General features: G+C 31.2%; 1 protein-coding gene across 1 annotated transcript in view; it reads left to right on the forward strand.

Annotated features, from left to right (window-relative positions):
* The first annotated feature begins 13,799 nt into the window (after positions 1-13,799).
* The window catches only part of LOC143053734 (uncharacterized), a 40,388-nt gene continuing 38,607 nt past the window's right edge, over positions 13,800-15,580 (forward strand). Inside the window, exon 1 of the mRNA XM_076226516.1 lies at positions 13,800-13,818. Coding sequence (XP_076082631.1) covers positions 13,800-13,818 — 19 coding nt within the window. The remainder of the gene's footprint in view (positions 13,819-15,580) is intronic.

A 15,580-nucleotide genomic window follows, 5' to 3' on the forward strand; every position in this document is an offset into this window, starting at 1 on the left:
AATAAACTAACAATGCCATTCGAAAAAAAGCCCAAAAGATACATCAACAATAGACAAAGCATGACATAGAAAACTACGACTGAGCACTGAATGCTACTGTACTAATGTGTTATATGTTTACCTTCACTTTATACTTTACTGAGGATCTGCTTACCCTTCCGGAGCACCTGAGATCACCCCTAGTTTTTTGGTGGGGTTCGTGTTGTTTATTCTTTAATTTTCTATGTTGTGTCGTGTGTGCTGTTGTTTGTTTGTCCTTTTCATTTTTAGCCATGGCGTTGTCAGTTTGTTTTAGATTTATGAGTTTGACTGTCCCTTTGGTATTTTTCGTCCCTCTTTTACTGCTGATTAAGTGCTGAGCTGGATATGGTTGTAGTCTAGACGTAAAACGTTGGGCTAAAATAATAAAAAAAGTTATATTTCTTTTTACAGGGCATGTATATAAGTTATTTTAAGCTAGATAAAACTAACTTTGATGCATATGTTCTTCTTAATTTTGAATTTTTAGGCACGTTTTGTCTTATATCCTTAATTTTTATCAAACAAATGGATTCAGTAAAAGCAATAATATTTCAATGGCAATTGAACTATTTCGTGTAATGTTTGGTTCCATTGATGATTACGACCGAGAAGTACCAGCAAATACATGTTCATAAAAAAGTACAAAAGCTAACTTCTGTTCTATTGAAATCCAGTAATTTTTCATTTTTACACAACATAATGTCATACTGTAACGGCGACTGTGAAAGGACTATTTGGTTATCCAAAGTGCACTTAAGAATGTTGGAAACTCAGTTTGAGGTTGTTTTCAATCATTTTTTAATGTTGACATGTGTAAGCAGGTAGCTTTCCGTACATTTACTACGACAAATAATATGTTTTATCTATATAAAACGTGTGTACAAAGCTCGAAGTTTAGACAAAAAAGTTACGCTGAAAAGGTAGGTAAATAATTTTAAGTAGATTAAATATCCGTACGTTTAACATGTCGCTCTGCGTTTAGGGTTATTGCATTCGTATTTTGCCACTTTTACTATCATTGTTTTGCCAATATATTTGATTCTCACATGAATAATTAACTTTTTTGTAGCTATATATTTCGTGTTCTTCTTGGATGCATTCAAATACTCTATATAAGAGAGGGACGAAAGTTACCAGAGGGACAGTCAAACTCATAAATCGAAAATAAACTGGCAACGCCATGGCTAAAATTGAAAAGGACAAACAGACAAGCAATAGTACACATGACACAACATCAAAAACTAAAGAATAAACAACACAAACCCCACCAAAAACTAGGGGTGATTTCAGGGAAATCAGATCCTGCTCCACATGTTGAACCCGTCGTGTATCTTACGATTCAAATACTTGCTGTTACAGTGTATTTTGTAATTGGAGAAATGTCCTCAATAGAAAGGCCGGTGATTCTCTACCTTTACAGTAGGCTCGATCTGTCAAAATGAATATCATTGAACATAATCCATAAGTTACTGAACTCAGTATTTTCATTTAATAAAAAAGAAGAGAGAACAAAACAGTATATGTTCTGAACATTCTGTATACTTGATTATTTCAAACATTTTGATTAAAATAGTTGTAATAGTGTGACTGTTTTATCATGATATGGCTTTAACTGTATTCTTCATTGTACTTATGCTGTGCTGATATAAAATGAAATTAACCTAACCCAATATGAGTGTATCTGCAATGATTTTGTTGTAATCAACTATGTTTGAATTTCTTTTATTTTCTCTTATTATTTCTTTTGAACTACCAATGCAGTTGCCAAAAGTGTTAAAAATTATAATCTGACTATTTTAAGGGATGGATTTCATGCCATCGGTTTTTATATAAAATGTAAGGGATAAGCTTAGAAATATCGTATCACCAGGTGATGTTTTATAAAGTTACTATGCGTTTAATTTGTTCGTTTCAATATAGTTATGTAAGCCCGTGAAACGTAAGGTAGTACACATTCAATCGATATTTATGTTCTAGATGTATATATCTTCTTGTTATCAGTTTTATTAAGAATGAATCGATGTGTTTATTTACCTATCCTTGATATCATTGAAGAAATCGTTATGATTTGAGGACAAGTGCAATTCACACTTACTTGGATGATTTAAACGTTAAATACACAATATTTTATCAAAACTTTTTGCACATTCTCTAAGTCACTCTGATTGTTACAAACATCAATTATGCGTCTTTATAAGCTAAATAGGTATTTACATATCAAAGGTAATCAACACACTTTATACTCAAAGTACTTTGCACAATCTTTTTGAATGTCTGGTTTTACATGATATTCAAACTCGTAGTGGACATTACATTCCAACTACTGTGATTCTCCCCTGTAGACAATCTGCTCAGGTGACGCACCAAAATCAATGCATAGTGTATTTGATAATTTTTTTTTTGAGTGACTGTGGTATTTTGAAAATCATGGTTTCATACAGATTGTCTTCGATTTTGATTTGTTGAATTACGAGAGCTGTTGTGCATGTTTTTTGCAATACTGCTTTGTATACAATTCACATAAAAGTATGGAAATAACATATTAAACTTCATTAATTTTTTTCGGATTTTTGGTCTATATTCATAATACAATAATATACCCGGCCCATAATTCGTTTATAACATGTTTATTACATCATTCTCATAATTATCAATATTATTGTAGACAACTATGGACATCTTTGATGGAGTTGTGTTCATAACTGCTGTTGTTGTTGCTGGAGTTGTGTTGGTCATAACTGTTTTTGTTTGTGCTAGAGTTGTATTGGCCATTTCTTTACATATCTTCTTAACAATTGTATCTGCGCTGAGGTCTCCCCACAACACACGTGTAGCAGCTGAAGGACCATCTTTTTCCTACAGAATGGAAACAACTCCTGATGATAAAATACAAGCAGGAGTGATAAGAAACAGACAGTCCTTATGTATTGAAGATCAAGTTGATTAAAATCTTAGATTACAAAAATCAATAATAAATTCCATTTGTTTAATTAAACAATTGAAATAAATTTGTTAAATAAATAGAAACTTCATCTTAACCGTAGAAATATCTGAATGTTCAGTCCAACAGTCTTTTGTTTATCATTGTTTATATTTTCAACTCTTCTCTTTACTGATGTGGAATTTGTACCATGTATGCAGAAAATATATGTGTTCAATGTTATAGACGTTATTTTTTTTTAAACAAAATCACAAACTATAATGATGTTTTAATTCTCCGAAGGTACCAGCCCAGTAATCAGCACTTCTGTGCAGGCATGAATTATCATTGCTATGGTTATATTTATGAATTAACTGTTTACAAAATTTAAAATTTTTGAAATACTAAGGTTTTTCTGAATAGATTACCGAAGCTGTATTTGGCAAACCTTTTAGGAATTTTTGTCCTAAAAACCCGTCAACTTCGTTTCTGGTTTTGTCTAAATTTGTGTTTTGATTCGAGCTTCAATGATGAGTCTTTTGTTGACGAAAGCGCGTCTGGCGTACATACAAAATTTGATCCTGGTTTCTATGATGAGTTTATTTATATTCACTGGATCGATGCCACTGCTGATGGAGTTTTAATTTCTTGAGTGGTTTAACAGACCAGTAGTTAAAATGTATACATTTACTGTTTACAAAACTTGAAATACTAAAGCTTTATTACCTGAGGAAAAGTTTACCTTAACTGTATTTCGCAAACACTTCAGGAACTGTGGTCCTCAATGCCCTTCAGCTTCGTATTTTATCTGTCCTTTTTTTACTTTTTGGGATTCGTGCGTCACTGATGAGTCTCATGTAGACGAAAGCGCGTCTGGCTTAAATAAAAAATTAATCCTGATATCGATGATGAGTTTATTCATTAACAATATTAAAAGTTTCAATCAAACGAAAAACAGATTTATTTTATCAACAAAAAATCATATAGATCTTACCTGTACACTTTTAGAGGGACTTTGTTAGACGAAAAAAAAATATATTACAGGCGCGAATAGATTGCAGGAATTTACCAACATGACTGGCTTTAGATTGATGATGTCTGAGACAACATCAATGTGTAAAAGAGTTATGCTGTATTGTTTAAATTCAAACCCTTTCTTACTTTCTCACAGTTTGTAAATGCAAAAAGGGCTACTAGTACTTGCTGCACCTATTCAGCAAGTGTCATTGTAGTACAAAAGTTAAAACTGGTTCCTTATTCCTGTAAAAAATTTTCAATGGATATCGTGATATACTATTGTCAACTGCATATAATGGTAAACAAACCAATCAATATGAAAGCTTTTTTAAATGCGATCTCAGATAAGTTTTGCTCACAAAATTTTAATCTTACATAATATAAAGAAACTATTCAAAATCCCCAACCTATTGTAAAAGAAAGGTGTCAATGTTACAATGCTTCAACAAGTTAGAAGATTTCGTGAAGTTAGTCGAATCAGTTTGTTATACATATTAATCCGACAAATTATTGAGGTATTTTTTCAACGATTTCAGTGTAGAAGCGTTCGTAACATTAATAAAGGTAACATTAGTATCCAGCTGTTCGAAATTTAAAAATCGATTGAGAAAAAAAACAAATCCGGGTTACAAACTAAAACTGAGGTAAACGCATCAAAAATTAGAGGAGAACAACGACACAACAGAAACACAACATTAAAAAGTAACATTCACAAAAACGAACTATAATATAAGAATGGCCATTTTACAGATTTCGTTCATGACATTTTAAGAACAAAATAGTAGGTTTTGTGGCATGGAAAACCTCCCGCTTTTATGGCTAAGTTACATTTAACATTAAAGTGACAACATTACATGACAGGAGTACAATACAAATAATGGGAGAACATATAAGACAAAGAAACATACGAACAATAGCTATCAAAAGCTACCAGGTATAAAATTAAATAAGCCAGACGTGCGTTTCGTCTACACATGACTCACCAGTGACGCTCAGATGAAAAAAGTTCGAAAGCCAAAACAAGTACAAAGTTGAGGAGCAATGAGGACCATACGGCTAGGGTTTTCTGCCTGTGATAAGAACAGCCTTATTATTTAGAATACTTCATACTTTTGCAAACAGTAAAATTTATAAAATGACTATATAATAGTTATACATGATAAAACCGAAGTGGTGACTAACTACAGAATTAAAATCGATACATTACATAAATAAAGGCAACAGTAGTATACCGCTGTTCAAAACTCGTAAATCTATGGACAAAAAACAAAATTGGGGTAACAAACTAAAACTGAGGGAAACGCATTAAATATATGTGGAGAACAACGACACAACATTAAAATGTAACATGCACAGAAACGGACTAAGCATTAAATCCGATGAGAATAACAAATATAACATCAAAACCAAATACATGAATTTGGGATAGAAAAGTACCGTGACACGTCTGATAGTAATGTCAATTCACACTCAAATATAAGAGAAAACAAACGACACAACGGAAACACAATGTTAAAATGTTACACACACAGAAACGAACTATAATATAACAATGGCCATTTTCTTGACTTGGTACAGGACATTTTTAAAGATAGATAAAAATGGCGGGTTGAACCTGGTTTTGTGGCATGCCAAACCTCGCACTTTAATGGCCATGTGAAATATAACATTGAAATGACAACATAATATTACAGGACTACAATACAAATAATAACACAAACGTATTAGACAAAGAAACACATGATTAATAGATAACAAAAGGCATCAAGTTTAAAATTCAATACGTCAAAAAACGCGCCTCGTCCACACAAGACTCACCAGTGACGCCTAGATATAAAAGATCGAAAGTGTAAAAAGTACAAAGTTGTACAGCACTGAAGATCAAAAGTTGAAAAAGGTTGTGTCAAATACGGCTATGTTTTTATGCTTGGGATAAGAACATCCTTATTATTTAGGACAAGTTATGCTATGCAAACAGTAAATTTTATCAAGTGAATATAAAAGATATACATAATGAAACTGAAGTATTAACTAATTACAGAAAATAAAACCCGAATACATAATGCAAAGACCAACACAGAAAAATAGACACAGCCGACTTAGTCCAGGCCTCAACGCAAAAAATCATAAAAATGACGTCACATACGAAGTGGTGAAAAGGCACAAAAATTACGTCACATTTGAAGTCCTGAAACATCACAAAAATGACGTTACATTTGAAAAACTATATCTCAAAAGTAAGATAGAATTAGGATTGATTTAAGATTATAATAGAACTAAATACTGATTTAACATTTAAACACAATGCACATTGCAATACTTATTAATAGCAATTAACTGTTTGTTTTGAATCCAACTTCAAACGTAAATTATCGTAGATTACGTTGAACAAAATCAAATCTAATAAATGAAGACGATGATTAATTTTCTTTACCATAACACATGAATATAATAGAAAAGACGTCAACAAATTTGACAAAATCCGACGAGAACCACAAATACAACATCAAACTAAACACACGAATTTGGGATAGACAAGTACCGTAACACGTCTTATAGTAATGCGAATTCACACTCAGCAAAACAGTCACAATCGGGAATAAGTCACGTTCGGTAATTAAAAGATAAGACGACGTAATGACAAACCACAATCTACCATGTGGTAAAAATGTCCTTAGCTAGTGTGGTCAAAGAAACATCGTATGGATCAACTAATTCGTGATGGTGTCCATAAAATTTACGGAGTGTCAATTTTAATTTTATAAAACACCCTAAATCAGGACATAAAAATACACAGCCGAGTAAGCCAAAGCCATCAACCCACAAAGTGACGTCACATTTGAATTTCTATAAAGAATTCCCAAAAGTAAGATAGAATTAGGATAGAATTCAAGATTACATTTGTAAGACTAATATAACATTTATTAATAACGATGAAAATTACAATACTAATTAATATCAAATTCACTAGTATTAAAGAGATAATCGTAACTGGAATTACGACAGATATAGGTAAAATCTTCTCAAATGTAGCATGTTTTTGTCAATAGTTACTCCGCTGCAAGGTTTTTCTATACCATTACATCATATTTGAATCGGAACGGTGCACTGGAATTGTGTAAGCGCTTTGAAAATTGCCGTTGACAAATTCAGGATGATAATCGTAACTCGGAAAATAGATAATCGTACTTTTGGTGTTAAAAAATAAAAAGATAATCGTAACTGGAAAGTGTTTTATTGATATTGACACTAAAACGTCTAATATTACTGAAAGCATATGATGAAATTATGGCGATGAACAAATTACGAAACGTTCCAACATCTCATGATATTTCTTTTTATGCATATATTAATATTAGTTATAATGAAAACAGCTACATACTAGTATATTATAATATTGGAAGGGCGAACAAGCTTCAAGAAAGTTGGAAATGGAGACAACACGAACTATGTTAATATACAGAAATTTCCAAGAACTAGGAATGTCACAGAAAATGGGGATGGCAAATTTAAAGGAAGTTTTGATATATTGCAATAACTGTCAGGAAAAACGCATGAGTCACCCTACATCAGATTTCTTATATAGACGGCAAACAAACATGAATTTATCCTGAATAAAAGCATAGTAAATGAAGTAAATATTGTTTTAATTCATTTATTGAAGGTGGCTATATGTGCTGTTTCTGCCCCCGGGAAGCCACTGTCGATTCAATTATAGCTCATAACATATTATGCCATAACGAAGTACGAAAGACATTTAGTATTAAATTTCTATCAGGACATTATATCAAGGGTCACGTCATTTTGATGGTGTAAAATATTGTTTAGCCCATAAATACTATACAAAGCTTGCTTGACTCATTGTTGAAGACCGTACAGTGACCCATATTTGTTAATTTCTGAGTCATTTTGATCTCTTGTGGAGAGTTGTCTCATTGGCAATCATACCACATCTTTTCTATATTATCTACTTTATGACCGTCACTGAAATTTCGATATCTCAGAAAATAACTATGAAAAACACCTATTTATTTTCTTACAAGAAATACTTATTCTAACTCAAAACATCATAAGTTCTTGGTAAATGAAAAGTCTGCTGCATACATATGCTTCGAAGATATTGTAGAAAAAGATATTGAAGGTACTAAACAAGGATCATTTTTGCACTTGCATACTTGCCATATAATTAGTACTTTTCTATTAAATGAAAACAAAAATTAGCGAACCTGATTGTCATGCATTTTTCTGAAGCACAAAATGTCTGTTTTAAAATCTATAAAAGTCTTTGTAATTAATTCAGTTCCGACTGTGATGATCTACATGTTATGCCTTGATGCACATTTTATAACGGTTTCGTTAGGGATTTTTGAAACTATGCTATTTTCAAAATTTTCCATACAATTGTAATTGATGGTAAGATTGTGGACGATAAAATAAATAATATAAATATTGTATAATGTAAGTATAAGCCACTGTTTAGGGAAAAAAAAGTATTTAAAACAAAATTCTTATGATTAAAGTGTTGATAAAATAAGATTAGGAAAAGAAAAAAATATTCGGCGATATACATCTGTCACATAAAAAACAAACAACTACAAAAAAGAGAGAAATTACCTAACTACAAAAAAAAAAAACAATATAAACGTGTAATTTGGGAAAAGAGACAAAAACAAGAAACCAAATATTTACAATTTTTCTAGCCAAGTCTTCTGGCAGAGAGAAAATTGCTAAATTTTAAGACATATAAGAAACGGTAATACACAAATAGTAAAAAAAAAGAAGAAAAAAATGAGACATCTGAGGTTATAAGCAAAGTCATCCAATGTGATATGTTGTAACCACGCTCGTCCTAAGAGTAAAGAGGTTAGCCTCAGCTTTGTCCTGCATTTGTTTCACTCACAGTATCAAACTAAATTAAACATTTTGAAGATAAAAAAACGCCAAAAAATATACAAAACAGATTTTAAATCATATTACAAGACATCAAATTGTTATTTTGTGTTATGGTTGGAGACAGTTCTTCGTGAAATTCAAAATTGTGCATGTATTTAAAATTTTGTTTTAATTAAATAGAATTTTGCGTTTGCACCGGCTAGAAAAATAAAAGCATATAAAGAGGCAACGATTATCAAAGAAGAAAATGCCATAGAGTTACGATTATCATCCCAAATTTGTCAACGGTAATTTTCAAAGCGCTTAGACAATTCCAGTGCACCGTTACGATTCAAATATGATGTAATGGTATAGAAAAACCTTGCAGCTGAGTAACTTCTGACAAAAACATGCCACATTTTAGAAAAATTACTGTTAAGATTTTACCTATATCTGCTATCGCCATATTGGGATAGTCGTAATAACAGTTACGACTATCTCTTTAATACCAGTGAAATTGTGGCAGAAATTAGATAATTAATTGTATTATCTAGCTATGTCGGTGTTTATGAATTGTCATAATCTACACTTGCCAATTTCTACACAAAATAAATTTGTTAGAATAGGTACTGTAATTGTATTCCGACTACGCCATGTTTATGTTTTGTTTTTGATTTGATAATATCTTTTACATATTATCATCTGAAATGTAACCACAAACCCATCCTCTTATTCTTGATTGTGATGTTACCTTATTAAACATTCTTTGAGTAAAACTGGTGAAGCAGGATCTGATTACCCTTTCGTAGCATACCAGACCACCTGTGTTCTTTGTTAGGTTATATTACTTATATTCAGTCTTATATTGATTGTCATTGTATTCCCTTGTGAACTGTAATGTCCTTCCATGACTCTATCAGTTCTCATGAATTACATTTTTTTTTATATTTAATGTCGAATTGACATTTACTCCATTTGTTTTACCTTTAGTCACATACAATTTGAATTTTACTCGGAGTTCAGTACGTATTTTTTGGATTTTACTTTTTACAAAATCAAATGTCCTATCCCTAAAAGTAGTATGGATTGTTCTCTCTTTAAAAGTAATACAATTTACTATTATCCTAGTTTCTGCTCATGATGTTGTATAAATCTGTCATTATGATAATATTTTGATGTGATCATATTTAGTTTATTTTGTATTTAGAACGACCTTTCATTGACGCCTTTCAACTTAGTGAATTGTTTAATTTTCTTTTATTATTATTTAATTATTTAAATTTTCATTGCTGATTTTTTTATGGACGAAACGCGGGTGTGGCGTACACAGTTTTAAGCATATTATCTATGATGAATTTATAATAGAAATACAAAGTTTCCATCCTAGTATCTCATGTATCTATGATGAGTTTATTTATAGCCTCCTGTTATGACAGGTTTGTCAGACGAACTAAGCATAAACCTACGAAAGCTTTAAGAAGATTTCAGGTTTCACATTTTCATATAGGAGATCCCACAGATAATAAAGTTTCATGTGACTTGAGTAAAGTATCCCCTTCGGAAGGAACCAATTTTACAAATGGTTGGCTATGGTATTTATTTCAAAAGTTTAGAATAAATTAATTGTAATCAATAACAAAACAATAGGACTGAAAAAAAACATGAGTAATTTTCAAAGGATAAAAAAATCATGGAAGCCATTTTCTTAATTTTCTTTACAATGATAACCATATAAACATTTACGAAATATCTGAATTGAAATTGAAACCGCAATGCTTTGAAGTTATAGAAATAGTAGCACGTCAAGTCATGTATCTGTGCTGTGACGGGTGTCTATTATCATTGCAAGAGATGTATTAATTAATTAGTCATGTTCAACCAGATTCTCATACTCTTTATTTTCATATTAATCTTCGCAACAGTTAAACAAGCTATTACGCAATCTTTCGTATTGGCTCACTCTGTAGAAACTTTATCATATAAGTATATATTTTGTCTGACTTTCTGGAAATCAGCAATCAAATCACCAAAAAAAAAGATAAAACATTTTTCCTGCTAATGCTAAGTTTTTCAACAAAATACCTAGAAACCATTTCAAAATCCTGAGTTTAAAAACGCAATGAACATAATCATAGCCGAAAAGACAAAAGGGCTCAAAACAGAAAACAATTAAGCAACAGATTATATAACGTTACATTGATAAACTAGTAATTAAAATTCACAACCCAACACACAAAAAAAACTTGATAATTTCTTTATTTGTGTTAATTTAGAAGTATAGCTGTATACTGTATATGAATAGACACTACCTTTTCGACTGATACGAGCATTACCTGGAAATGAATTATACATTCACTATGTACTATAGCATATTCAAAACATATCCTTCAGAGGCATATTTACTGGAATCAAACTACACGAAACGTAATTCAACATTAGGATATAGCCTGCTCATTTTATGCCAAGACGAAACTAACGAAATATTACTTGAACTAACCGTTTGTTTCCGTTCAAAGCAGGACAGTAATACAAATGCATAAACTTTCCGAGTACAACACTGATTATTATTTTCGTGAGTGATTCCATTGGTGGACTGCTATTTATTAGGTCTTTCCACCGTTCCATGGAAAGACCTATTGATATTGTTCTGATTATAATTTTTTTTTCTTCGTCCTTTTTTTCTTTCTTGCGTAGTATGGTTGTTTCATAAGTTGGCGCTTAGATGTTTGGAAGATGATATCGTATAGTTTATACGCTTTAAAAACTGACAACCGCGTAACCGAGTACTTTACGTCGTAAGAGTTATCTTCCTAAACACTGTTTTTTCTTGTGGCGACTATTCCTGCGAAATTTTAAAAGATAACGACAAATTTATGTTACCAAATTGCTCGTTACATCTTCTGGATTAGGTTGACTATTTGGACCGAAGCTATACGGAGACTCCATACGAGAGTTATTCCCCATTTTTTCATTTGATTCAAGTGATATGCATTTCTAACTGTTAAATCCTAAGTGAAAGAGACCTTAGGAAATGAAAATTAGGTCAAAGGTCAAATTCATATTCGAAATTTTTTATTTTGGCATATTTTCACTTATTTTCAAAAATCGAATACCATATCGACAAATTATTTTTATTAATTGTTAGTTGCAACATGTCGTTGCATTTATCATCTTACTATATATTATTATTATAGTAATAGTTTTTGAAAATGGTCAGCATTGAGCGTATTATCGAATCATGATAAATGATCATACTGTACGTTTTTTGAAATATGAATTCAAAACACTTCATTTTGGATTGTTTCTACTCAAATTTTAAGCTTGGAAATGACATTTGCGTTAGTAATGTCATTCGATTATTAGGCCCACCGTTCCTTCGCCCGTGAATTTGTTTTCCGTCTACTCGCTCAACACGTGTTTTTACAACACTTTCTCAAGTACTATCTAAAAGAATGACTTAATCTTTAAATAGTCATTTTGCTATGATGAGTTGTAATTTGTCAGCAAGGTTTGGATCTTTCAGACAACTTTTTTTTTAATAATTGAAAAATCGAAGTTATTACAAACGAAGGTTACAAATGTCTGGATTGAGGGAAGTTGCAAAGTAAACATTGACACGTGTAAATCGTAGTGATCACACTAATCAACCCGAGATAGAGCAATCAACAATTTAAAGACCATCAAAGGTGTTAATTAGGCCATATCCATGTCACCTAAAGTAAACAGTTGCATAAACAAATAATATAAACGTATCTTGAATGGTAAAATAATTCTTATAAAAATCAAACCCAGCATGAAATTATCATTTCCCATACGTATGCGAATTACGAGGATATGAAATGAACACTTTATCACAGCATATCAATACCGGAATTTTGACTTTCATCGATTAAAATTATTTTTTATGAGAATTATGAGATCAGAAGTTGTACATTTTGGTTTTTAAATATTAAATGGGTATAATCCGGCCTGCAGTTGTAGTGCATGGTGCGTTTTCCCTGTGACTACTATCATAGTATTCTCAGATTTGGCGATATTCAATATATTCTATCAGAAGTCAAACCTACATGGGGACCTTTTCATGTCTTGATTTGGACAACGATTGTTTAATTTCGTTGGACAATTTAATTCGTGGAGAAAGTCATCCACGAAAACCACGAAAATTGGTTCCCCACGAATAAAAGTACTTTCACATTACTTTGGTATTTGAACTTACTTTGTACTTACTTATTTATAATACTACTGTAGCGAGTAAAGTTGCCTCACAGTAATATATCGTGATGTATTGTCACATAAAGGACGAAATGTACTTAGGTGAAATTAAAAAAATAAATAAAGTTGATACTATAAGTTGAAAAAGTATACGTAAGGAACAAAATGAGCTAAAAATATTGATACCTGCGTTTTTTAAATGGCGGAAAAGACTGACTCGGTCTTTAACTTTATATTTGCATTGGTATTGTTTTGGTCTCAAATCGAAAGTAAAGTATATCTAGAATCTATCTTAATTTTATGAATGACCTTTTATTAGCTATTAAAGTCTGGTGTGAAAAGAAAATGGGTGCTGTGAGGCGAAATATGTTTCGCAGTATCGTAGGAATATAACCGAGGAATCCGAATATCTGACAGAAATTCTTAAATATCACCTAAGTACATCCTTAAGATATGTCAGACATAAACATTGTGTTGTATTTGTGACCTCAGCAGGACAATGTGTCTATTCTTGTTGTATTTTTATTATTGGTTAACTGTATTATTTCTGTTTCTTTATGCGTATACATCTATTATGTATATTTGTATATTCACAAGTTAAAAATTAGATATTATTTTTCCCTTTGTATTTTTAAATGACTGGGATTTATCTTTTGTATAGTACGTAGTCGTTTAATTCCTCGTCTTTATTTTTCTGACGATAGCAATGAGGATGATAAGGCTTTTCACTTTCGTCCTTAAAATATATATTTATATAATGAGAACAACAACTGCAGGTTAGTGAAGAACATATTTAAAGATATAAATTAATGTATGAATATATCATTTCTGGATAAACATGTATATATATAATTCTTTAAATAAGGAAGTAATGCTTACATACCGATAATGTTTAACTTTAACAAATTGATATTTATCAATATTGTGCATTGTTCTTGCTATTCATCATAAATATTTATGGCATCAAAATCAAATGATTATATCTTAAAAAAGGGACGAAAAATACCAAAGGGACAGTCAAACTCATAAATCTAAAACAAACTGACAACGCCATGGCTAAAAATGAAAAAGGCAAACAGATAAACAATAGAACACATGACACAACATAGAAAACTAAAGAATAAACAACACGAACCCCACCAAAAACTAGGGGTGATCTCAGGTGCTCCGGAAGGGTAACTATGTATATAGACAATTAATGGTTGTACGCGTACTTTTAACGGTAAATAAGTTTAAGGTGGTATAGGAGTCTAAATTAAAAAGGATAGAATTTGTTCATACTTTGCCAAAACGTAGTAACTATTGATTTATGTTCAAAAATTTCATAAAATTGATAGGTCACCGTGCATTTTCGCAAGCTACAGGTCGTGATGAAATGACACATTTTGTATGGATTATACAGAATAACCACCATTATGTGATTAGAAGCTAAACTAAATGATAGAATTGTAAAATAAAATACGAGAAGATGGCTTTTCTAAATTGCTTTTAAAATATCTAAAGAAAAGATAGGGTCACCGTGCGTTTTTTTTCGGCAAAAATACAAAATAGCAAAAGTCCATGTCGATTCCTTCAGCAAATACACTATTTCAGAGCTACCTCCCCTTAAAATACCAATTTAGAAATATAAAAATTCAAGCAGAACTAACCAAACCTTGTACAAATATTCATTTAAACAAGTTATTATCTGATAAATTTGTTCTTTTAAATGTTTATTCATAGCAGTTATCTGCATTCCTGCATCAAATTTTGCAAACTTGATTGAAAATCTAGACCTTAGATTCTCTGTTTTTTTACAATCCATGAATACACCCATACCACCTTAAATAAGTTTATGTCCGACCGTGCGATGGCTAAAAAGCCAGTCAAGGTCATTAAACACTTCAATAATTACGTTAAGTCTTAAAAGTAAGTAGGTAATACATGAGTAAAATTACTAGACATTTGTGTTAAACATCCAGTGATTAATATTACAAGGTCATTATGATATGATAATGTTAACGTGGTATAAATTTCATCAGTGCTCTGTACTTGACAGACACGCTGAGCCGGATTTTGAACGTGCGTTTGCACAATGTCATGTAACAGTACACAAGAAAATATACACCCAAACGTAGATAATTTGAAGTGTTAACTCATGCAAACCACTCGGTCGCTATGGAAATTACTAAATATCACTTAAAATATGCCAACGAAATAGTATGTTTTTTTTCCATTTTCATCTTATTTTAACAAAGAGTAATTTTTCTCCATTGAATGAACATTGGGTGATACATACATAGATTTTTACATTGATTACAGAAGCAGGAAGTATTTATATAATCATAAAACAAACAAAAAAGTGTGTCCTTACTGTTAATACATATTGTCTATATTGTAAATTATCACGCAATCCTTTTCAATTTTAATATATTGACAATAGTGATACTGATATAGATTTAATCTAGTTACGACAAATATAAAAAAGTGTCTACTATAGCATCATACTAAATCACTAGTACATTGTAAAGATCAGTTCAAGAATATGATAGTCAATTT

This window comes from Mytilus galloprovincialis, chromosome 12 (assembly GCF_965363235.1).
Source record: "Mytilus galloprovincialis chromosome 12, xbMytGall1.hap1.1, whole genome shotgun sequence".
In the NCBI taxonomy this organism is placed as follows: domain Eukaryota; kingdom Metazoa; phylum Mollusca; class Bivalvia; order Mytilida; family Mytilidae; genus Mytilus; species Mytilus galloprovincialis.